The sequence below is a fragment of the Orycteropus afer genome, unplaced genomic scaffold (genome assembly GCF_000298275.1).
Source record: "Orycteropus afer afer isolate SDZICR_OR568_19922 unplaced genomic scaffold, OryAfe1.0 scaffold00294, whole genome shotgun sequence".
Lineage (NCBI taxonomy): Eukaryota > Metazoa > Chordata > Mammalia > Tubulidentata > Orycteropodidae > Orycteropus > Orycteropus afer.
This window is the reverse complement of record NW_006921881.1, coordinates 1,430,526-1,453,441: the sequence shown is the minus strand read 5'-3', so window position 1 is coordinate 1,453,441 and position 22,916 is coordinate 1,430,526. Positions and strand designations below refer to the sequence as shown.

At 49.0% G+C, this 22,916-nt stretch overlaps 3 protein-coding genes across 3 annotated transcripts; 2 read left to right on the top strand and 1 right to left on the bottom strand.

Annotated features, from left to right (window-relative positions):
- Positions 1-2,226: 2,226 nt before the first annotated feature.
- TNF (tumor necrosis factor) lies at positions 2,227-4,013 on the top strand. The gene is made up of 4 exons (XM_042782385.1): positions 2,227-2,412; positions 2,994-3,042; positions 3,235-3,282; positions 3,592-4,013. The coding sequence occupies exons 1-4, from the start codon at positions 2,227-2,229 to the stop codon at positions 4,011-4,013; spliced, it is 705 nt and encodes a 234-aa protein (XP_042638319.1).
- Positions 4,014-7,158: 3,145 nt separating this feature from the next.
- Positions 7,159-8,942, bottom strand: LTB (lymphotoxin beta). Its single transcript, XM_007951370.1, has 4 exons — positions 8,781-8,942; positions 8,341-8,386; positions 8,080-8,151; positions 7,159-7,613 (listed from the first exon to the last, which is right to left on the bottom strand). The coding sequence occupies exons 1-4, from the start codon at positions 8,940-8,942 to the stop codon at positions 7,159-7,161; spliced, it is 735 nt and encodes a 244-aa protein (XP_007949561.1).
- A 4,159-nt stretch (positions 8,943-13,101) lies between these two features.
- Positions 13,102-15,222, top strand: LOC103206017 (leukocyte-specific transcript 1 protein). The gene is made up of 4 exons (XM_007951456.1): positions 13,102-13,120; positions 13,512-13,616; positions 13,956-13,978; positions 15,064-15,222. The coding sequence occupies exons 1-4, from the start codon at positions 13,102-13,104 to the stop codon at positions 15,220-15,222; spliced, it is 306 nt and encodes a 101-aa protein (XP_007949647.1).
- Positions 15,223-22,916: the final 7,694 nt, after the last annotated feature.

Below are 22,916 nucleotides of genomic sequence, written 5' to 3'. Positions count from 1 at the left end.
GGAGAGAGGAGAATAACAGAGGGACATTAGAAGTGAGAGATAACAGATCCAAGAGATGAAGAATGAAAGGGCATCAGCACAGGCTGGGCTAGAGAGAGAAAATAAAAGTAGGTCTGAGCAGCTAAGGGGTTCTAGAAGGAAAGTGGAAGATTCTTAAGAGCTAGCCACAGCTTAACTAGACACCCCCGAGGCCAGATCTGCACCCTCGATGAAGACCAATAAACCTCTTTCCTCTGAAATGCTGTCTGTCTCTCTGGGAGGGGATAATTTTCCAGGTCTCTGTACAAAATGAAGTGTGGGACAAAGTCCTCAAAGGGGACAGGAGTGTGGGAGAACAAGGAGATAGAAGGGCCCAAGGGGCTTTGGGCTAGATGGTACATTCAAAGGGGCTAGGGACAGTCACATTGCTGCAGGGGTACCAAGGGATAAGCTGATATGACAGAGGAAGTAGGGTCCAGGTTCTAAAGAGGTGGAGTTGTGGGACCCCTGAGAGATATGGCCACAGGTAGAAGCACTAAGGAATAAGGGTACAGGAAGCCTCTGAGAAGAAGTGATCACACCAAATAGGGAGGAAAGTCCAGGACTCTGGGATAGGGGTACACAAGGCCTTGAGGAGTGGGACAGTCAACAGGACTAGAAACCAAATTCACTGCCGTTGAGTTGGTTCCAACTCATAGTCACCCTTCCTTGGGTTTCCAAGGCGGTATCTCTATGGAAGTAGATTGCCTAGTCTTCCTTCTGAAGAGTGGCTGGTGGGTTTGAACCGCCAGCCTTCTGGTTAGCAGTCAGATGCCTTAAGCACTATGCCACTAGAGCTCCTACCAGAACTAGGAGGGTATAGAAAACACAGGAGATCTGAGGAAACATGGGCACACACAGGGGCTTTGAGGGGCAGGGATGTCTTCAGGAATTTGGGGTGAATGGGTTCTCTAGGAGTCATGGGCTCACATGGGGGCTCAGAGGGGTAGGAGAGTAGGAATTTGGGGGGGAATTTCTGGAGAGATATGGGTACACAGAGAGGCTCTGAGGGGTGGTTTGATCTCTAGGAATTTGGAGGGAACAGGAGTTCTCTAGGAGACAATGGCTACACACAGGGGCTCTGAGAGGCAGGGATATCTCCAGGAATTTGGGGGGTATGGGTTATTTGGAGAGACATGGGCACACACAGAGGCTCTGAGGGGTGAGAGGGTCTCCAGATATATCTGTGGAATAAGAGTTCCCTAGGAGACATGGCCACACACAGGAGCCCCAGGAGTGGGGGCTACATGCAAAAATCAGAGACCTCAAATTCCCTAAGAAGCCAAGAATGAAACCAATGGTTTGAGTCCCAAGGTCAGAACGAAAGGAGAAGGTCTACCCTGTGGGGTTTGTGAATTCCCAGGGCTGATTTCACTCCCTCTGGGGCTGTCCCAGACTTGTCCCTGCCAGACCCACCAGCCCTTCCAGAGGCCCCATCCACACCCATAGTCTTAGGCTAGCCTCCTTTCCCTAACTCCTTTCCCCCAAGGGACCCAAGCACACATGTCAGGACCCAAGACCCAGAAACAGACTTTGCCCCCAGCTTCCTCTCCCTCCATGACCCAGCTTTCTGAAGCCCCTCCCACCCAGCCCTTTGGAATTCAACACTTTTGTGGGTCCTGTGTGGAAGTCAAAGGGAAACAGCTCACAAAACTAGTCCTCAGAAGAAATGTGAGATTTTGGTGGTGGGGGACAACTGAAGTTCAGCCTCTAGGGTCCTATGCATACATCTGTAACTGGCCCAGGAAGCCCCCTTCTGAATCCAAATGGGGAGGGTGGGAAGTATCCTTGATGCCTGGGTGTCCCCAACTTTCCAAACCTCACCCCCGCAGTGGAGAAGAAACTGAGACAGAATGTGTAGGGGCCACTACCGCTTCCTCCAGATGAGCTCATGGGTTTCTCCACCAAGGAAGTTTTCCGATGGTTGAATGAGAGCTTCTCCCCGCCCTCAAGACTATATAAAGGCAGCTGTTTGCATACCAGCCAGCAGAGCTCCCTCAGCGAGGAGACCAGGGGACCAGCCAAGAGGGAGAGAAGCAACTTCAGACCCCCCTGGAAAGAACCGCCCAGACACCACACCCCCAGACAAGCAGCCAGGCGGGATTCTCTCTCTCTCTCTCTCTCTCTCTCTCTCTCTCGCTCTCTCACACACGCACACACAGCCCACCATTTCCCAGCTGTACTTGAGCCCCTCTGCAAAAGGACAACATGAGCACTGAAAGCATGATCCGGGATGTGGAGCTGGCTGAGGAGGCCCTCTCCAAGAAGGCAGGGGCCCCTCAGGGCTCCAGGAGGTGCCTGCTCCTCAGCCTCTTCTCCTTCCTGCTGGTGGCAGGAGCCACCACACTCTTCTGTCTGCTGCATTTTGGGGTGATAGGCCCCCAAGGGGAAGAGGTGAGTGCCTCACCAGCTTTCATTCAGAAATTGGGGCAGAAGAGATGAGGTAGGGGATAGAGGTATGTAGATGGGGAGGGATGGGGAAGAAAAACATAGAGAAAGATGGGAAGTTAGAAAGGTGTGGAGAGAGATGGGGAAGAGAGAGAAACACAAAGAGGGTGCTTGGCACATGGAAGGTGCTCACTAAATATTTGTTGAATGAATGAATAAACAAATGAAGGAATGAGCAATCAGATATATATAAAGAGATAGAGTGATATGGGGGTGTGGGTAGAGATATGGAGAAGAACAAGTGATATGAATAAAATTGAATGAGATATGGGAGATACAGAAGAGAGATAAGAGAGAGATGAAGGAATGAGATAAGGAAAGATGAAGATAAGGTGTCTGGTACACAGAAGGGAAGACACTTGATGACTGAGTTTTGGGATGGATGGATGGATGAATGAATGAATGAATGAATGGAGAAAGAAAATAAGAGGCATCTGGGCAGAGAAAGCAAGCTAGATAAGCAGCCCAACTATTTCTCCCTTTGTGGAAACTTCTCTCTCATGCTAACTCCTCCTTTTTCTCTTCAGCAGTATCCAGATGACTTTCATCCAATCAACCCCTTGGCCCAAACACTCAGTAAGTGTCTCCAAAACCTCTCTCCTAATTCTGAGTTTGGATGGGGATGGGAGATAGTCCTGGGATGGAAGCAATAGGTAGGGGGCGAGGGGATTTCAGAGTTTTGGTTTTTGAGGAAGAGGAATGGAAGTCAAAGTAAGAGGATATTTTGGGGGGAAGTTTAAGGATCTCACCTTTTTCTTCCCTCTTCAGGATCATCTTCTCGAACACCGAGTGACAAGCCTGTAGCCCATGTTGTAGGTAAGAATTCTGAGGTTGTGTCTTGGGGGCTAAGATGAAAGACCAGATGGGATGTGGAGGGAGAGGATTGAGGGCTGAATGGGGCTGAGGGTAGACAGACATTTGGAGACAGTGTAAGGTAAAGGAGACAGTAGAAGAGTATAGACCTTAAGGGGGATATTGAGAACCTTGTGGTCAGATGGGATGTGGGAAGACAGAGGGGACAGGAATCGGATGTGGTGGGTGGGTGTGCAGAACTTGACGGCCAGGATGTGGAGAGTTGAACGGACTTATGGTGTCACACTGACTCACCTTTCTCTCTCCCTCCAGCAAACCTGCAAGCCAAGGGGCAGCTCCAGTGGCTGAACAAGCGTGCCAATGCCCTACTGGACAATGGTGTGGAGCTGAAAGACAACCAGCTGGTGGTGCCTTCCAACGGGCTGTACCTCATCTACTCCCAGGTCCTCTTCAAGGGACAAGGCTGCCCTGCCACCCAAGTGCTCCTCGCCCACACTGTCAGCCTTATTGCTGTCTCCTACCCAACCAAGGTCAATCTCCTTTCTGCCATCAAGAGCCCTTGCCATAGGGAGACCCCAGAGGGGGCTGAGGCCAAGCCCTGGTATGAGCCCATCTACCTGGGAGGGGTCTTCCGGCTGGAGAAAGGCGATAAACTCAGCGCTGAGATCAATCTACCTGACTATCTTGACCTCACTGAGTCTGGGCAGATCTACTTTGGGATCATTGCTCTGTGAGGGGGAATAGACACCCATCCTTCCCTGACCCCCTCACCCACCTCAGTCCCCTTATTATCCATTCCCTCAGATCCTCTCATCCCCTCCTGGCTTAGAAAGGAAATTAGGGGCTAAGGGCTGGGCCCCAAGTTTATAACTTTAAACAATAACAACACTTAGAAACCCGAGATGGAGGGATATGTGTCCTGGACGTGGGGTGCTGGCCACCACCTGGAATCTGAACTGGGGCATCCAGGACCCATTAGATCCCTGAATGTAAACTGAGACATCTGGAATGTGGAGGCCAGAGAGCCTTTGGTTCTATCCAGAACATTTCAGAACACCCTGAGAAGACCTCACCTAAAACTTGACATGATTTCATACCTCTCTCTGTCAAGAAGTTTCCTAACTCTTCTTTGAGATATGGAACCCCCGCCTCTCCGCACAAGTTGGGCCCCCTCTATTTATGTTTGCACTTGTGGTTATTATTTATTTATTTATTTATTTATTTATTTACTGGTGAATGTATTTATTTGGGCGGTCAGAGGATCCCAGGGGTCCTGATGTAGGGGCTGCCTGGGCTCAGACATGTTTTCTGTGAAAATGAAGCTGAACCATAGACTGCTCCCACCTGGTCTCCTGGCCTCTGTGCCTCCCTTTGCTTATGTTTTTTAAAAATATTAATCTGATCAAGTTGTCTAAATAATGCTGATTTGGTGACCAACTGTCGCTACATCGCTGAACCTCTGCTCCCCAGGGGAGTTGTGTCTGTAACCGCCCTACTGGTCAGTGGCGAGAAATAAAGTTTGCTTGAAAAAGAAACATAGTCTCCTTCTTGGAATACTGCAGCTGCCTCTTGTTGGGGATAGGGATTCCCTCCCTGAAGTCTGCCCTCCACAGGACTTAAATTTCCACAGAACCAGTCCCCAGCCCTTAGACTCTGAGACCATCTGGGGTCCAAGATACCCTTCAGGAACAAAACCAAGCTGAATAACTCCCTTTCCCAGGAAACAGAAGCCTGAACCCAGTTACCTGGCCCTCTCAAAAAAAAGAAAGAAAAAAAAACTCACTGCCATTGAGTCTATTCTGACTCATAGTGACCCCCACTGGGTTTCCAAAGCTGTAAATTTTTACGGAAGCAGACTGCCTCATCTTTCTTCCATGGAGTGGCTGGTGCATTCAAACCATCAACCTTCTGGTTAGCAGCTAATTGCCTTAACCACTAACTACACCACCAGAGCTCCTTACCTTGCCCTTAGGGGATGGGAATTTCCAACTCCGGGAATTCCATTCCCTGCTGGGAAAGTCCTGTATCTCAGGTAAGATTTCCGGCTGTTGCTTTGGCCTGAGAGAGCAGGGAAGGAGCCACATTCTCAGGCACCTGAATCATCACCAAGGATCTTTCAGAGATTCAGGTGTCTGGGCTTCAAATCCCTCACTCCAGGCCACTCACCCAGCCTTGTCCTAACTATGCAACCTGAACCAGTCATTGAACCTCACCTATCAATCAGAGATGGGAACGCTCACTGCTTATGGGGTCACAAGGGAATAGAAGAAATAACTAACTCAGAGCACCAAGGCGTGCTTGGCACTGAAAAGAATCTGGCTTTCTTCCTTCTAGATGGAAGTTCCAATATCCAGCCCCTGGCCATCTATCCCCTTCCATTCTCTCAGTGAGCAAAACTGAACCAAAGGAAGAAAATGAAAAACAAACAATAACATGTGGGTGGAAGGATCCATGTGCCAGTTTTGTCTCAGCAATTTATAGGTCAATGATAAAAGTGTGAAATGGGTGAACTGGAAAGAGAACTCCCTACCCCAGGAGGAGCTCTCTCCTGGAGATAGAATCAAAGACGAACACAGAGACATAGAGAGTGGAAGGCCTCACTGGGTTCAGAAGTAAGGTTTTCCTTCCGGCCCAGGGTTGCCAGGGAGGGGAAAACCATGTGGTATGGAACAGGGGTGAGATGTCCCATGGAGGTGACCTAGATAGGACCTTGGGTCTCCCTCTGCCTCCTACAGGCGGGTACTGAAAGTCGGTCATGGGGGGGTGCTGTTACTCACCCAGGGGCCCTGACACTTGCCCACTTACTGGAAGGAGGACTTGAAGTGTGAATGAGGGGTGAGGACTTTCCATCCCATCCTGGACAGGACAGAGTGACATCAGTTTTTCCTCCCCCACTCCCAGGCTCTCCAAGGGGCCTCAGGCACAACAGCCTCCTCCCCATCACCCCCATCTCTCCCACTTTCTCAAACATCCTCCTCAACTTTCTCAAGCAACCTCCTCCTTTCAGATCTGGTAAGTTGCTCATTGCTCCTTAGGAAGAAGTGTTGATGGTGGGGACTGTGGCTAAAGGTCTTCAGGCAGCAAGCAGGGGAGAAGTGTTGGGGCCTTAAGTTCAGGGTTTGCTCTACGCTGGGCCTTTCTGAGTGGTGCTTGCCTTTCCCTGCAATGACTTCTCTTGCTGTTGGGACAAAATAAACCAAAACCCACTGGGTTCCAACTCATGGAGAACCCCATTGCGTTTCTAAGGCTGTAAATCTTTACAGAAGTAGATTGCTGCTTCTTCCTTCCACAGAATAGCTGGTGGGTTTGAACCATCTATGTTCTGGTTCACAATCAAATTCCTTACCCTCTATGCCACCAGAGCTCCTTCACTGTTGGGAAGGACCCAAGAAAAAAAAAGAGTGTAGGGCCTGTTTGTGGTGGGGACCATGTGGCTCTGAGAATCATGCTTGGAGATACTTTGGAATTTAGGGAGATCTTCCTTCTTCCCTCCCACTGGCCTAATTCAGAGGCAGGGAATGCTGGGGGAGAGGGGGAGCAGGGGCTGGCAGATCACCCCATCCCAGGAAGCAAAGCCCATAGTATTCATAGTATCATGAATTGTCACAAACAACACCCTGCGCCCCCCCCCCCCCGCAAAAGAGAATAATTTAACCGATACTTGTGTGCCCATCCTGATCGATTTAAGTAAGACATGTTAGCATTTCAGCATCTATACTGGCAGGACTAAAGCTTTACACACTTTATTTTCCATCAGGCTCAAGATCAGTTTCCAGTCTCCTCGTTCTACCCATTGACATGGGTGTTCCGGTCTCCAATATCCCGGCCAGTTCACACAGTCGTACCATCCAGTCGTGTTTCCAGGGACGCGGGCGGCCCTCAACCCACCATCACAGCCCCAAAGAAGGTCTTCCCTCTCCTGTAGTCTACCATATCGGGGTGACTGATGTTGATGTACACTCTCTCGCCCCTCCGAAGCTGCACTAGGCCACCGAACCCCACGCTGGTGAACCAAAGGGGCCCATACTCGTGCGTCGCGGTCGGGTCCAAAACCGATGTCACAGTCTCCGCGCCCTCCAGCAGCAACTGGGGAATCCCCGGCCCGTAGGCGCCCCCAGCCCGGTACAGAGAGCTGCGCAGCGTGATGGAGCGGCCAAGAGGGCCCCGGCCAGCAGGGGGCGCCCGGCCCCGATAGCCGACATAACAGTAGAGGTAATAGAGGCCGTCCTGCGGGAGAGCCAACCCCTCGGTGCCCAAAAACTGCGTCCCGCTCGTCAGAAACGCCTCTTCTTTCTTGGTCTCCCAGCCTAGCCCCTGCCCGGTCTTCCAGGAACCTGCGGAGAAAAGGGCCCGTCGGCTCTCTGAGAATCCGATCGTGAGAGAAGCCTTCCAGACCCGGGTCTCCTGGGAGAGTGGACTTGGACGTGGGTGGGGGGCATTTAGCTTTCTGCAAGAATCGAGCTCGGGGAGGAGGAGTGGGGGATATGGTACTACCTCTGGAATGAATATGCGTTGGGGACTGAAGGAATCTGGATGTGGAGTGTTGTACTGAGGTAATCCAGGCCGGGTTTTGCTTGCTCCCGGAAGGATGCCAGAAGTTAAGAGTAGAGAGACCAGTACACTGGGCATTTCAGGGGCGAGAGGTAGTGGAGCGCTTTGGGGAACCGAGCACTGGAATAATAGGGCAAAGGGACTCTTAACTGCGGGCAAGTAGATCTGGTACCCTCGGAACAGTGACTGGATGCTTGTTTGATTCTCTCCGGCTATGTAAACGTTTATCCAGGTCTATGAAATCCTTACCTATGAGGTGGGCAGCCGGGAGCCTCGGGCTGAAATCAGTGTCTGCTGTCTCTTCATGCAGCTTCTGGGACTCTGGAAGGGGTGAAGAGTTCCTGATTGGGTATCAGGTGGGCCATCCATGCATGGTCACCCTGAGAGGCAGGACACTGGGGCTCGGGGATGGAGCACCCAAATTCTTGGAGGAAGAGGATATTGGGACAAAGGCAAGACCTGGGGGTCCCTGTGGGATGGGAGGGGGAGGGGAAGATGGTCTGCTCTTACCCAGTTGTTGCTGGGTCTGTCTCCTCAGATCAGCAGTCTCTGTTACCTGGGTGGGTGGGGTCACAGTGCTCAGAGTTCAGACTCAGCTGATGTCAACCCCACCCCTCCCAACATGGACCCAAGCTGCAAGCCTGGGGTTTCTTCCACCAGTTCCACACGCAACACATCTCCCTGGCAGGGAGAGCAAGCAAGGCATGTCTTTGAGCCTGAGTTGTGTCTTGGGAAAGAAGATGAGAGGCAGACAGATAACCAGGAAGGAGCTTGCAGACATCAGGACACAACAGCATCACGGGAGCATGGAAAGAGAGCAGCAAAGAGACAGGCAAGGCTTTAGCACCAGGGACAGAGGAGACAGCTGGGCAGGATGAGCAAGAAGTCCCCAAAGCATAAGGAGGTGAGTGAGCATGGTAGGATACAACTCTCCTATTGCAGCCACTCACCAGTCCTCCCTGCTCCTGGGGCACCAAGGCCAGCACAGTCAGGACAGTGATAGGCACAGATAGCACCACAGACCCCAGTACAATGGCTCCAACCATGGCCAGCAGGAGGCAGCCCCTTCTCTGGGGCCTCTCACCCCGGCTCTCTAGCCCTAGTGCCTCCATGGAGACTGAGCCAATGCCAGGGCAGGGGGGACTTTCATACCCCAGGGGTGGGGCTACCCCCTCCCCATGGACCCACACACCTGGCTGGGACTTTCCACACACCCCTGCTCCCCTCACCCAGCTTCCTGTTTACCCAGAGCTGGGGTAGGACAGCTGGATGCCTGGGTTCTCTGAACTGGGGAAGGTGTTGGGGTGGAGACAGGCTTTCAGGGTCTAGCTGGAGGGGGCCTTTGAGATCTTCTGGCTCATCAAGGAGGGAAACCAAGGCCTAGGGAAGGAAAGTAGCTTGCAGAAAGTGAGGTCGCAAGGGTGCATTGAGAACAAGGACTCCAGGTTTCCAGAACAGTCTGAATTCTTTACCCCCCAGGTGGGTGTTGGAGGGAAGGCTGCCTCCAAGTCTCCGAGGTCAAGGGCTGGAGTAGGAGGACAAGAACTAAGGTTTTGAGAGCTGGATGTCCGGGCCTCGGAGAACATATCCCCACACTGACCTCTCCCTTCCCTTGCCTTGCTCACACTAGCCCTTTCTTGATGATGGGAAAGACAGAGTTGAACCATCCAAAGTGATGACTGCTGAAGGGAGTCAGCCTCACTGACTACTACTATTTGATTAGGGAGGGATAGAAAAGGAGTGCTACCTCCCTTGTTCTGAGTGCAGATGGGTGAGAGAGGAGGCATGCTCCCACCCTCAAAGAGCTTCGAAACCTAAGATGAGCCTCATCCATTTATAGGTACTTATTAAATGTTTATGAATGAATGAAAGGACAAATGAATGAGCAAAACAAGGCAGCAAAGACCAAATGAGTGGTACAGGTAGGCAGTGTGGTAGGAGTTGAAAGAAGAAAAGACCAGGTCCATGGAAGTTAGAGGTGGTCTCAGATCATTTCCACTTGATGACATCTCTATGTGTTCAAGATAATATTATAGAGATAATAATAATATATGAATAGCACTTAGCATGTGCCTGCCACTGATTTACACTTTCTTCTAATCTTGACAAGAAACTGGAGAACAGAGAGGCTAAAGAACTCGTGGAAGTTCACACAGTAAGCGGCAGAGCCAGAATTTGAACCCAGGCAGACTGGGGCCAGCCTTAACCACAAGGCAGTTTTAAAAATGTGTACTACCCTCCATGTAAATTTTATTTTCCTTAAGCCCCACAAAAAAAAAAAAGGAGAAATAAATACTGAACTTTAACCAATGATAAAGGAGATCTGATGGTTCAGTGCTTAAGGCATTTGACTGCTAACCAGAAGGCTGGCAGTTCAAATCCACTGTCCACTCCTCGGAAGGAAGATGGGGCAATCTACTTCTGTAAAGATTTAAAGATTTACTGCCTTGGAAACTCAATTATGAATCAGAATCAACTCAATGGCAGTGGGTTTTATTTGTTTATTTATTTATTTATTTATTTATTTATTTTTCTCAATGATAAAGTGTTCTCGTGCTATAGCGGTTAAGGCATTTGACTGCTAACTAAAGATTGATGATTCAAACCCACCAGCCACTCTGCAGAAGGATGAGGCCGTCTGCTTCTGTAAAGATTTACAGCCTTGGAAACCCAATGGGGGATGCTATGAGTCAGAATCAACTTGAGGGTAGTGAGCTTGGTCTTGATTTGAGTCAATGATAAACTGAAGGTTTAAAGGTGAAATGTACTGATGTTGGCAACTTTGAAAGGCATCAAAAAATGAGATGGGTTAATAGATATGTAATAAATACAGCAAAATGTTAACTGTAGAATTTACATAGTAGAGAGAGGTTCACTGCATAATTTTCTTTATCTTTGAATTTTTTAATAATAAATGTTTTTAAAAAACAAAGACCTTGAGTAGTGTTCTCTTGTCTTGCAAGAGGCACATTAAGGGCAGGGGTGCAGAAGTAACAGAAAGTTCTAAATTTGGAAAAGGAAATACAAATTCATAGGGATCCAGGTACCAGATCTCATCCTCTTCCCATGAGCTCCCCATTCTTCACTCTCCTCAAGGCCCAGGAGTGCAATCCTCTACCACTCTTCTTTCTCCCCATCATAGCTAGGACCACTAACAGGCCTTCTCCCACTTCTCTCTGTCCAGGGGGCCTGGCACCACTGCCCACACTTTGTTCTGTCCTCAGCATATACGTGTGCTTAGTTTGACAACAGCAGTTTTAAAAAATCAGACTAGCAGCTATGTTTTGAGATCAACCAGTAATTATTTGAATTGTTCTTCAAGAAAATGTTATATGGAATCCTGAATGTCTGCAAGTTATTTTGTAGAATTACTAGCAGGGTAGGAAGGAAGATGGGGCAATCTACTTCCGTAGTGATACTGCCTCGGAAACCCAAGGAGGGGTTGCTATGAGTCGTGTCCGACTTGACAGCACATAACAACAACAACAACTAGCAATATGTTGTGGTATAAAAATTTGTAAAAGATCTTTCTTCTCTGAAACATCTTTGACTCTCTAGTCAGAAATATCAAGCAGTTCTGGTGGGACAGTGCCTAAGGCATCTGACTGCTAATCAGAAGGTTGGCGGTTCAAACCCATCAGCTGCTTCGCTGAGAGAAGACGGGGCAATCTACTTCCATAAAGATTTAGTGCCTTAGAAACCCAATGGGGTCCTTATGAGTCAAAATCAACTCGAAGGCGGTGGATTTGGTTTTTGGTAGTCAGAAACATTACCTCAATTGCAAATTGTATATTAAATAAACTAGTTAATAGTTCAATTACTAAAAATAATTTAATCATTAATAAATAATATACTTAGAATTAATTAAATTATTGACTTAATATTGATTTCATTTTAACAGGGTAACAGGGAAAAGTTAATTGGGGAAGGCTGCCTGGAGGTGGCCATTCACCAACTAGCAGGATCAGTAGGGTGGTTAGAGCAGAGGAGCATTAAAGGCCTAGTTACAGTCCCAGAAGTCTGAAAGGAAAAATGCTGCAATCCTAACTCTCAAGGCCTAACTTCCTCTCCCAGCAATGCTGGGGAGCCACCCATAAAAGGGGGGAAGTTAAAGCCAGAGGAGGGGCAGGAATGTCTGAGGTGGCTACACTTCTCTCCACCCAAGAAACTTAGGTCAGTCTGAGACTGTCCACCCTGCAGTCCACAGGCTCTGGGTAAGCTGGGAGTGCCCAGGGACCCTGGAGGTGGGGGGCAGATAACTGTGGGAGGAAGGACCCTCGCATCCCAGAATAAGGTGAGCTAAGATGGGGTGGGGTGGGGAATGGGTTTGAGGGGCCCTGAGCACTAGAGGAAGGAATCCTCTCCAGCCTGTGGGTCTCTGCTCTTCAAAGAAATTTAAAACAATGTACCACTGTCCCCACTGCACTGCTCAGGCTCGCCTTGTCAGCTGAGCTTTTGTTCCACCCACATACACACAATCACACCAACATTCCTCGTGGATCCTGGAGGGTCTCAGTTTCCAGACTGTGGTGGGTACATCTGGTTCTGGGGTGAAGTCAACAGCCACTTCTTTGCTCTCAAACAGGAACCAGTGGTTGGAGGACAGGAAGTGCCTGAGGGGAAGTTATGGGGCCCTAGACACTCCCTTATGCCCCACATCAGCCCAAGTCCTATCTGCCTGTGAGGAGCAGTTTTCCTCACCAGTCAAATAGGGCCTCCTGTGAATTGTCCTGGGGCTGAGGGAGCTGCCCCAACTCTGGGGCACAAGCCTCCCTATTATTCTACCAGTTCTCACACCCACTCCAGACCCTCGTTGGTTTTCCTGTGTCAGTTCCCTCACCAGAGCCCAAAATTATCCAGCAGGAAAGGCTCCTAGCAACCATCTGGTCAGCCTAGGGCAGAGGGAAGAGAGTGGGCTCTGGAGCTGGACGGAGCTGACCTGGAACCCAATTCTGCCACTTCTGGCCTAGGGGGTTCTTGTAAAAGTCAGTGGCTTGAGCCTCAGGTTCCTCACCTGGGAAAGGGACACATAAGCTCCTACCATATTGTATAGAGTAGCCGTGACAGATAAAAAGTGACTGGTTCAGGGCTGGCACATAAGTGAGGCATCTCAGCTTGTGAAATAATTGTAACAGAGGGCCCCTCACTTTACAGATGAGGAACTTGATGCATGTGACTCACTCAAGGCCATTAACCTGGAAGAGCAGGGGCTTGGTTTCCTGACCTCGAGTCCAGTCCTCAGTCCAAGGCCTAGAGAAAGCCTGTGATGTCATGGCCCATTGTTGTAATGGTAAGGAACCCTTTCCTTCTGGATGGGGAAGTTTTTGGGTCACAGAGAGCAATGAGTGGAAAGGAGTGAGTCAGTTCACACATAGGTGGTCAGGGCCTCTAAGGACCAGCTGGTGTGGAGGCAAAGGGACTTCAGAGTGACGGCCCAGAGGCAGCAGGGACTGCAGTGGTTGTCTCTGAGCGTGGGCGGTCTCGGATATGAGATGGAGTAACTGATGAGGGATGGGACTTCTGGTAGGAAATAAGATCAAGTGATCTGGAGTAAAGAATCCCTGAGAGAGATTCTCCTTCTGAAACTCTTGGAGAGACCTAGGATATCCATGATCAGCCAGGAGGACAAGTAAGACAGAGCGAGAAACAGGCCCTCAAATACTTGCCCATATTCCCCACAGACCCATACCCATGCTTTTACCTATATGGGGGACTGGCACTGGGAGTGCTCCTGCTCCTGGTCATGATCATTCTGTCCACCTGTCTGTGTTGGCTCCATCGGAGAGGTGAGTCCCACCCTCACCTCCCCCATTCACCCCATAGCAATGTCCCCTCCCATGTCCTTTTTTACTGCTTTCCCAGAAGTCTCCACTGATCCAGAAAGGCTCTTGGTGAGGAGGATGGGGGGAGTCCAGTGGGAGAGGTGAAGGAATAGTGCCTAAGGAGAGAGCCAAGGGCTTCACCCACAATAACCCTAGTGAAGCCGTGTAAGGAAACACCCACCTGACAATGGTCTCCCTGTTGCTGGGATGAGAACTTGGCTCCCGGGATCCACACCCCTCAGAGGGGATGGTTGGGTAACACACAATGGGAGAGCCATTCTGACCTTCTTCTTTTCCTTCCAGTAAAGAGGCTGGAGAGGAGCTGGGTGAGTCTGTGGGCAGGGAAGAGGGAAGGGCAAGAGATGGCCAAAGTGGATGATGGGAAGACAAGAGAGGGCTCAGGGCAAAGAGGACAGGTGAGAAAAAGAAAAGGAAAGTTGGAGACTTGGAAACTGAGAGAGAAATAAGAGGAGAATGTTGTGGTTACCTAGTGCCACTCTGAGTCATGACAAATGGGATGGCCTTAACAAACAGGAGTTTATTCTCTCACAGTTCGGAGACTTTAAGTCGAAGTTCAAAGTGCCAGGCTCTAGGGGCTGGGTGAAAGGCCCTCAACCTTGGGATCCAGCTCTGTCTCCTACTCCTGGCCCACTCGAGCTAGAGGCTTTTCTTAATTCAGGCACCTGCTGGCTGCTGAGGCTGCCAAACCCAAGGCTGACAAGTAAAAAGGCACAGTCCCAGTGTTACCAAAACACACAGCAGGCCATTAATTCAAATAATTTAAGTCCCAGGGTCAGCAGACCATGGCAGGCTGCTGAACAATGACACGGCTACATGCAGGGTCCAAGCGTGTCATAAGCTAGAGACCGTTCCCAAAGCTGCTACTTATATTTGGGAAGCAGACCACATAACCAAAGGCAGCAGCTCAGCTGCTCATAGTAGATTCCACCATGGAGTTGATTACCAGTCTCATCATGGGGAATACTACATCCAGCTGCCCAGCCACTCACCCAGACCTAGCCAAGTTGACATACAACTTTAACTACCACAGAGAAGAAGAGAGGAAAGAAATGGTGTAGCAATAAGAAGAGAAAAGAAGACAGAAAGGAGATGAAAAAGTGAGGCGCAGAGAGACAAACAAGAGGGAAACTTAGAGGAAAAGTAGAGAAAAGTGAGAGAGAATGTGAGAGACTCAAAGAGAAAGGGCAAGGCACGGAAAGAGCCAGAGCTTAAGCTGGCAGAGACAAGGGGAGGAAGAGAGAAAAGAGAGGAAGAAGAGTACAGAGCAGGGGAGACTGAGAAGGAAGCTTGAGATAAGAAAGGTGGGAGACAAGGGCAGATACCCATAAGGAAGGAAGAGAGGGAGGCCCCTCCCTGTGCTCACAGCCAACCCCCTCTGTGACTACCCCAGGCCCAGCCCTTGGAGCAGGAGCTCCACTATGCATCTCTGCAGAGACTGCCGGCACCAGGAGGTGCTGAGAGGCCCGAGCTCAGCGAGGGAGATGAGGAGGATGCCAAGGAGGACCCCAGAGCTGACTATGCCTCTATAGCCAAGAAAAAACCCACCTGAGCACCCCCAGATGCCTCCCTCAACCCCAGTGGGTGGTAGTGTCATCCTGTGGTTCACCCAGTAAAGACCATGGTCTTCCCACCGTCTGTGTCTTGGGCTTCTCTGTCCATCTCAAGCCCCCATTCGAAATGACCATAGTCAAAACTTAACCAACTTACCAACACCATCATCCCAACTTCTCCTGGGTCAAGTGGTGATTTATTGGATCAAGGAGAACCTGAGCTCCCCTGAAAGCCAAGAAAGAGTTTTTCCTGTGGACTTGGCTAGAATGAGGTTGTTGACAAGTAGGAATAACAGATGTCATAGTCTCCACACCTCAATAGAACCTCAGGAGAATCTGCCTCAGCCCCCTGGACCTGGAAAAGGTAGGGGTGTTGAGCCTCAGGATCTTGGTGGGAGGGGGCTCTGGGCTTGATTTAGGGCCTTTCAGGTCTGGACTTGGTGGAGGGGACAGATAGGAGCCTGAGGACCCTAGAGAGGAGAGGGTATATTGGAACCCCTGGAGAACAAAGAAGAAAATACATGCGATTGATAAAAGGAAATCAGAGGTGGGTAGGGCTTGGGATCACTGGTCAAGAATCACTCCTAAGAGATCATCTAAGGTATGGCAGGGTGTTCCTATGTGACAAGGGCCTGGCGGGAAAGACAAGAAGAACAGCTCAGTACCGCAGCCCCTTGCCTTTTTTAACCTCCGTCTCTCCCTCCCCTGCCCTCTTACTATCCCTCCCTTCTCTGCCTCTATGCCTGGCACCATTACTCACATTTGCCCTGGTAATAGATGGTACTGCCCATGGCCACTGAGAGAAAGCTGAAGGCATACAATGAAGCCCAAAAGAAGAGGATGGTGCTGACCTCTAGCTGAGAGGAACCTGAATATGGGGTGGTAAAGGGGGCTCAGGGAATGGCAGGGGCAGGAGGCTCAGGGAAGGACTTTTTTCCTAAAAGATATTGCCAAGTAGGGCCTCCAACCAAAAAGGGCTGTCTCCCAGAGCCTCACCTTTCTCCACCACCAGCCAAACACCACTCCCTGTGCTGAAGCCCAGGCTCAGCAGCTCCATCTTGCACAGGTAGACTCCAGCATCATGGGCTCAGGTGTCCTAGATGTGCAGCTCAGCCTGGTGGTCACAGAGGAAGTGGACAGAGCCAAGGGGAGGTCAGGTGGCCCTGACACTCTGGAGTTCCATTCCTCACTTCTTTGCCAGGGGACACTTTGTCCCAGTACAACCAGATGGTGACAATAGTCAGTCTGCCATTACTAGCATTGAAAAAGTAGGGCAAGGAGATTATGGATCCAAATCTTAGGGGACTGGGTCACCCAGAGAGCACAGGGTCCTGGGGGACCAGAGAGAAGACCTAGAGAAATACCTCCTTGGTTATATGAAAGTGAAAAGACAAAGGAGCTTGGAGTCGAATATCCAGTTGTCCCATCATAAAGGGCACATGGGGACAAGTGCTTTGGTAATAAACCTTCCTCACTAAACCCTCTCTTCTTTACTAATGTAATTTAACCTGGCCTTTTCAATAGTTTTTCCAATTATTTTCCATATCAGTTCTCACCCTTATCCCCCACATCATTCTTCAGCTTCTTTCTTGAGTAACTTGTCTTGTTAACCTATCACAATCAAATTGAATCTCATTAATGATTGACTCCTGAAGGGGAAACAGGCTTTGAGGCCAAACATAGTAACCCTTTGTTTTCCACTAGCTTACTTCCACTTGCTAAATCACTCTATGTAACTCCTGCTGGGCTGGCCTTGTAATTCTGAAGTCCTGGGATGTAGCCACTATTATTCACCATAGCCAATAAAGCCCCTGGTTCCCACTGGAGGTGGCGGATAATTGCTTAGATCCTGCTGCCACCCAGAACCTCCCTTATATGTAATTCTCCCTTAATAAACTCCTTTGCCACCACCCTGGAATTACCTGCTAAAGAAGCAGACTTCAGTCTCTCAGAAGCCTCCATATTTGGAGGCAAATTTTGAGTTACTGGACCAGGCAGGGACAATTGGTGAGCCAGCCAGGAGACTGAGGAAATGGTGATTTGGAGTGAGGCCTCAATGAGGGAGATCCTGAGTTGGCCAGGAACCTCCATGTGGGAGGTTTAGCTTGTTGATAGATGATGCAGCTGTATCCCTATGTGAGTTCAGAAGTGTCCCCAAAATGCCAAGGAGCATGGCATGGTTTTGGAAAAATGCACTCCCTGCTGTGTGGAAAGGAGGCTAAGAAAGCAACGGTGGCTGTTGGGTGTCTAGTGTTCTCAGCTGTTTGGCTGACCACCGACACCCAGTTAGCTGCCGGAGCATGTGTAAGAATATTGTAGAAGGAACTACAGTTGGAAAAGGATGTGTGGCAGTCATGTGTGGTCACATCTGACATTCTGAATAGTCACCTCAGAAAGCAGGGTGAGCAGCGCAGGTTTGCAAAAATAGGGGGGAAGAAAGTACCAAAGGCCAAGGTCAGGACAGTGATGATAGTTGACTGGGATGTGAAAAAGTAGAATCCTTGGGAGATGGAGTCCAAAGGTGACTGGGATGTTCAGGTGCTTGTAAAAGAGCCTGGTTTGCAGAGCAACTCCTCCAGGTACAGCCACTAATTACCCATAAAATGAAAGTTATCCAGGAGCTGAGCCTGATGACTAAACCAAAAACCAAGCTCACTACTGTCAAGTTGGATCCAACTCATAGTGACCCCTCCTTGGGTTTCCAGAAGTAGATTGCTCAACTTTCCTTCCAAGGAGTTGCAGGTGGGTTTGAACCACCAGCCTTCTGGTTAGCAGTCAAATGCCTTAGGCACTATGTCACTAGAGCTCCCTGATGACTAGAGAGAGGAAATTCCACCTGCCAGTTCCATGACAATGCAGGAATACACCCCTACTGACTTGATAGAGCTGTGTGGGAAATTCCAGCAGAAAGGAAAGGAGTCCATTGCAGCTTGGCTGTTACCCCTGTGTGATAGCAAGGGTGATGATTTCTCTTTAAATGGAGCTGCAGCAGAGAAAATGCTCATCCTCCAGTAGCACCTACACACAGCTCAGAACAGAGGGCACCAACCCCTCAGGGACTGGATCATCTTGTGTCACAGGAAAGCATGGCCAAATGAGGGGAAACTTCTTGACACACTTAGGAAGTTGTCTTCCGTAGAGAAACTCGAGCAACTAATTCAGGAACTATATCTGCATCATGCCATTTATGCTGAACACTTCAGGGTGCCAGATAATTAATTATTTACTGCAGGAATGAAGGCAAAGATCTTACAGGTGGCTCCACCCTCCTGGTGTGGCATGCTTGTGACCACAAATTCCTTAGTGGTCCAGACAGTCTACCAGGTGGGTCAAGCCATAGCCAACCTAGGCAAAACTGAGAGGGCTAAAGAGGAAGAGAGAAATAGAAAAGGCTGAACACCCTGTAAGACAAATGTCCAAGGACCCTTTGAAAGTAATTCAAAGCCAGATGTGGGTTGACTTAGTGGCTGCTGGGACAGTAGTAGAAAAGATAGACAAGCAATTGACTGTGGTTTTGGTCAATCTTTGGAAGAATCTGAATCCTAAGTGTGGTAGTTCAATTTGTGTGTCAACTTGCCTGGGCCTGGTTGAGTGGCTGGGCAGCTGGATGTAGTATTCTCCATGATGAGACTGATAATCAACTCCATGGTGGAATCTACTGTGAGTAGCTGAGTAGCTGCCTTAGGGAATGTGGTCTGCTTCCTGTATATAAGCAGAAGCCTTGGAGAATGGTCTCTAGCATATGGCATGCTTGAACCCTGCATGTAGCTGTGCTGTTGTTGTTCAGCAGCCTGCCATGCTCTGCCGACCTTGGGACTTACAATGGACTTGAATTAATGGCCTGCTGTGTGGTTTGATAACATCGGGACTGTGCCTTTTTACTTGTCAACCTTGGGGCTTCTCAGCCTCAAGCAGCTAGCAGCTGTCTGAGTGAAGAAATGCCTCTAGCTCCAGTGGGCCGGGAGCAGGAGGCGGAGCTGGACCCCAAGGTTGAGGGCCTTTCACCCAGCTCCGAGAGCCTGGCACTTTGAACTTGGACTTAAAGCCTCCAAGTTGTAAGAATAAACTCCTGTTTCTTAAGGCCATCCCATTTGTGGTATATTCTTGTCAGAGCGACACTAGATAACCTGCACACTAAGCAACAATACTGTCCTGTGGCTCTTACTATCCCATGTGAGGAAGTACACCTTGCCTCCAACTGAACCCCACCTAGTCCGCATCCTGCAGGGCCCTGCAGGGAGACCAGAGGCCCCATGTAGAGGTCACAACACATTGAACAAGGACAAACAAGCAGCAGGTGCTAGTTCCGGTTGGTATAGGAACAGAACACAACCTTATCTTTGGACACTGAGCAGTTGCAAGGCCTTCCTTTGTCAACTGACAGGTACAGCATAAAGTCTATCTCCATATGTCAGGTACTCTTGACCCTACAAATAAGGCATTCACTCTCTAAACCACATTGTTCTGGTTACCTCATGCCACTCTGACAGGAATATACCACAAATGGGATGGCTTGTACAAACAGGAGTTTATTCTCTTACAGTATGGAGGCTTTAGGTCCGAGTTCAAAGTGCCAGGCTCTAGGGGCTGGGTGAAAGCCCCTCAAACTTGGGGCTTCAGCTCTTCCCCCTAGTCCCAGCTCACTGAAGCTCAAGGCTTTTCTTCACTCAGACAGCTGTTGCTTGCGGAGACTGACAAGCCCAAGGTTGACAAGTAAAAAGGCACAGTCCTGATGTTACCAAACCACATGGCAGGCCATTAATTCAAGTCCTTTGAAAAGTCCCAAGGTCAGCAGAGCATGGCCAGTTGCTGAACAATGACACAGCTACATGCAGGGTTCAAGCATGCCATAAGCTAGAGACCGTTTCCAAAGCTGCTTCTTATGTACAGGAAGCAGACTACATCCCTAAAGCAGCTACTCAGCTGCTTGTGGTAGATTCCACCATGGAGTTGATTGCCAGTCTCATCATAGGGAATAAATACCACCCAGCCGCTCAACCAGGCCCAGCCAAGTTGACACACAACCTTAACTACCACAATTTCCATCAAGTTTGTATTTCCCCAATACCAGAATGTTTTCTAGGGGTGAATGTACTCATGGGATTGCCTTTGAGTACATCTGTTGGAGAATTCTGACTGCAGGTGAAGTGAAAGCAATCCCGAGGGAAAATATAGCATGTGAACCAGTGATCCTGCCCTCACAATGAAGAGTGGTAAACGTCAGACAATAAGTTACCCAGAAGACAAAAGGAAATAAGTAAAACCGTTTTAAAATTAAAAGGGGATAGGTATCCTCTGGGAAGCCCACAGTACTTCTAATAGCCCTGTGTGGCCTGTGAAGAAATCAGATGGGTTCTGGTATAGAAATCAGATGGTCCTGGCATATGACCATGGACTATATGGAAACTTAACAAGGTGATTCTCCCCATACATACTGCAGTCCCGAACATAATGTCCCTGTTGGAAACTCTTAGTAGAGAATAGAGAACTGGACACATATCATGCTTTATTTTTTGTTGTTGTTGTGTGCCGTGGAGTCAGCCCTAACTCATAGCGACCCCACCTTGGATTTCCAAGGTGGTATTACTACAGAAGTAGGATTGCCCAACCTTCCTTCCGAGGAGTGGCTGGTGGGTTTGAACTGCCAGCCTTCTGGTTAGCAATCAAGTGCCTTAGGCACTATGCTACCAGAGCTCCTTTCATGCTGTATTACACCTGGCCAATGTGTTAAGGAACTCTGATAGTACAATGCTCTGGTGGCATAGTGCCTAAGGTATTTGACTGCTAGCCAAAAGGCTGGTGGTTCAAATCCACCAGCTACTCCTTGGAAGGAAGATTGGGTAATCTATTTCCGTAGAGATACCACCTCAGAAACCCGAGGAGGGGTTGCTATGAGCCAGAACCAACTCGACGACAGTGACTTTGGTTTTTTTGGTTTGGTAGCACAGTGCCTAAGGTATTTGACTACTAACCAGAACGTTGATGGTTCAAACCCACTAGCCATTCCATGGAAGCAAGACTGGACAATCTACTTCCATAAAGATTTACCACCTCAGAAACCCGATGGGAGTCGCTATGAGTCAGAACCAACTTGACAGCAGTGGGTTTGGTTTTGTTGGTAATGTGTTCTTTAGCATTCCTCTAGCCCTATCTGCTCAGGACCAGTTTGTCTTCATTTGGGAGGGACAGTAATGGATGTTTCAAGTGCTGCTCCAAGAGCATCTACACAGCCATACCATTTGCCATGGTATGGTTGCTAGGGACCTGACTCTATCATCTTTCTCCTCTACTGTTAGTTGGTTTCATTATATTAATGACACCATGTTAACTGCTAAGGATGTTTATTACAGGATTGTCTAGAAATCCTAATCATCCACCTACAGAGGAGAAGATGGGCTGTGAATCCACAAAAGTTACAGGGGCCAGGAACATCAGTAAAATTCCTAGAGATTGTCTGGTTGGGTAAGACCTGTCTGTTGCCTGAAGCCATAGTTGATGAGATACAAGCTTACCCCACCCCTAGGATGCCAAAAGAAGTGCAGGTCTTCATGGGTCTTTTGGGGTACTGGAGGGTATTTATACCCCACTTTGTCCACTGCTTGAGACCATTCTATTGATTGATCAAAAAGGATGCCTCTTGGGACTAGGGCAAAGAACAGCAACAAGATTTCAAGAAAGCAAACGTGTTGGTTGCATAAGTGAAAGCACTAGGTAAAATACAGGAAGGGCTACACTTCCAATTAGACATCAGCAGCACCAAGGATGGCTTTGGTTGGGCTTTGTGGCAAGATTAGGATGGAACTGAAATCCCCCTAGGTTTTTGGTCCCAACTGTACGGGGGGCAAAAAATCAGTATCATCACATAGAGACACAATTGTTGGTGGCCTATAATATACTCCACCAAGTGGAACTGTTAAGAGGGATGTGACCTGTAACCCTTCATACAGCTTTGTCCATTAATGGATGGATGAAAGGGCTATTTTCCAAGCTGTCATCAGCTATTGCCCAGACAGGTAGGCTGACCAAATGGCACAAATACATGCAACAGCACCGTGCCTTTCCACCAGTCTGTTATCCCAAGAATTACAAGCAATACTTGGTCCAGTGACATATCAAGATGACCCCCTACCCCCAGCACAAGCTAGCACACTACTGGAGCCACCTCCCCTTTCTATGCAGAGAGGGGAAAGCCTGTTGCCAGCAGACACTTGGTACACAGATGGCTGTAGCCCAAGGTATGCCATCACTGCAGACAGTAGTGGCTATACAAGCCTCTACTGATACCATTTGGTTTGAAACAGGCTCAGGACAAAGCAGTCAGTGACCCAAATTAAGGGCTATGTGGATGATCAATACTCATGAGCCCTGGCCCTTAACTCTTTGTACAGACAGTTGGGTGGTAGCCTGTAGGTTAACTATATAAGTTGACCAATGGCATAAAGAGCAGTGGGTGCTAATTGTCAAGGTCCTGTAGGGGAAAGCCTTGTGGTGAGACATCTGGGATTACCTCCAAACCTCAGATGCTAACTTTTTTGTCATATAACAACCCTTTCACCTCTTTCCCCACCAAGGAACCAAGAAATACATGGTATAACTCACTGCCATTGAGTCGGATCCAACTCATAGTGTCCCCTCCTTGGGTTTCTGAGGTCATATCACTACGAAAGTAGATTGCCCAACATTCCTTCTGAGG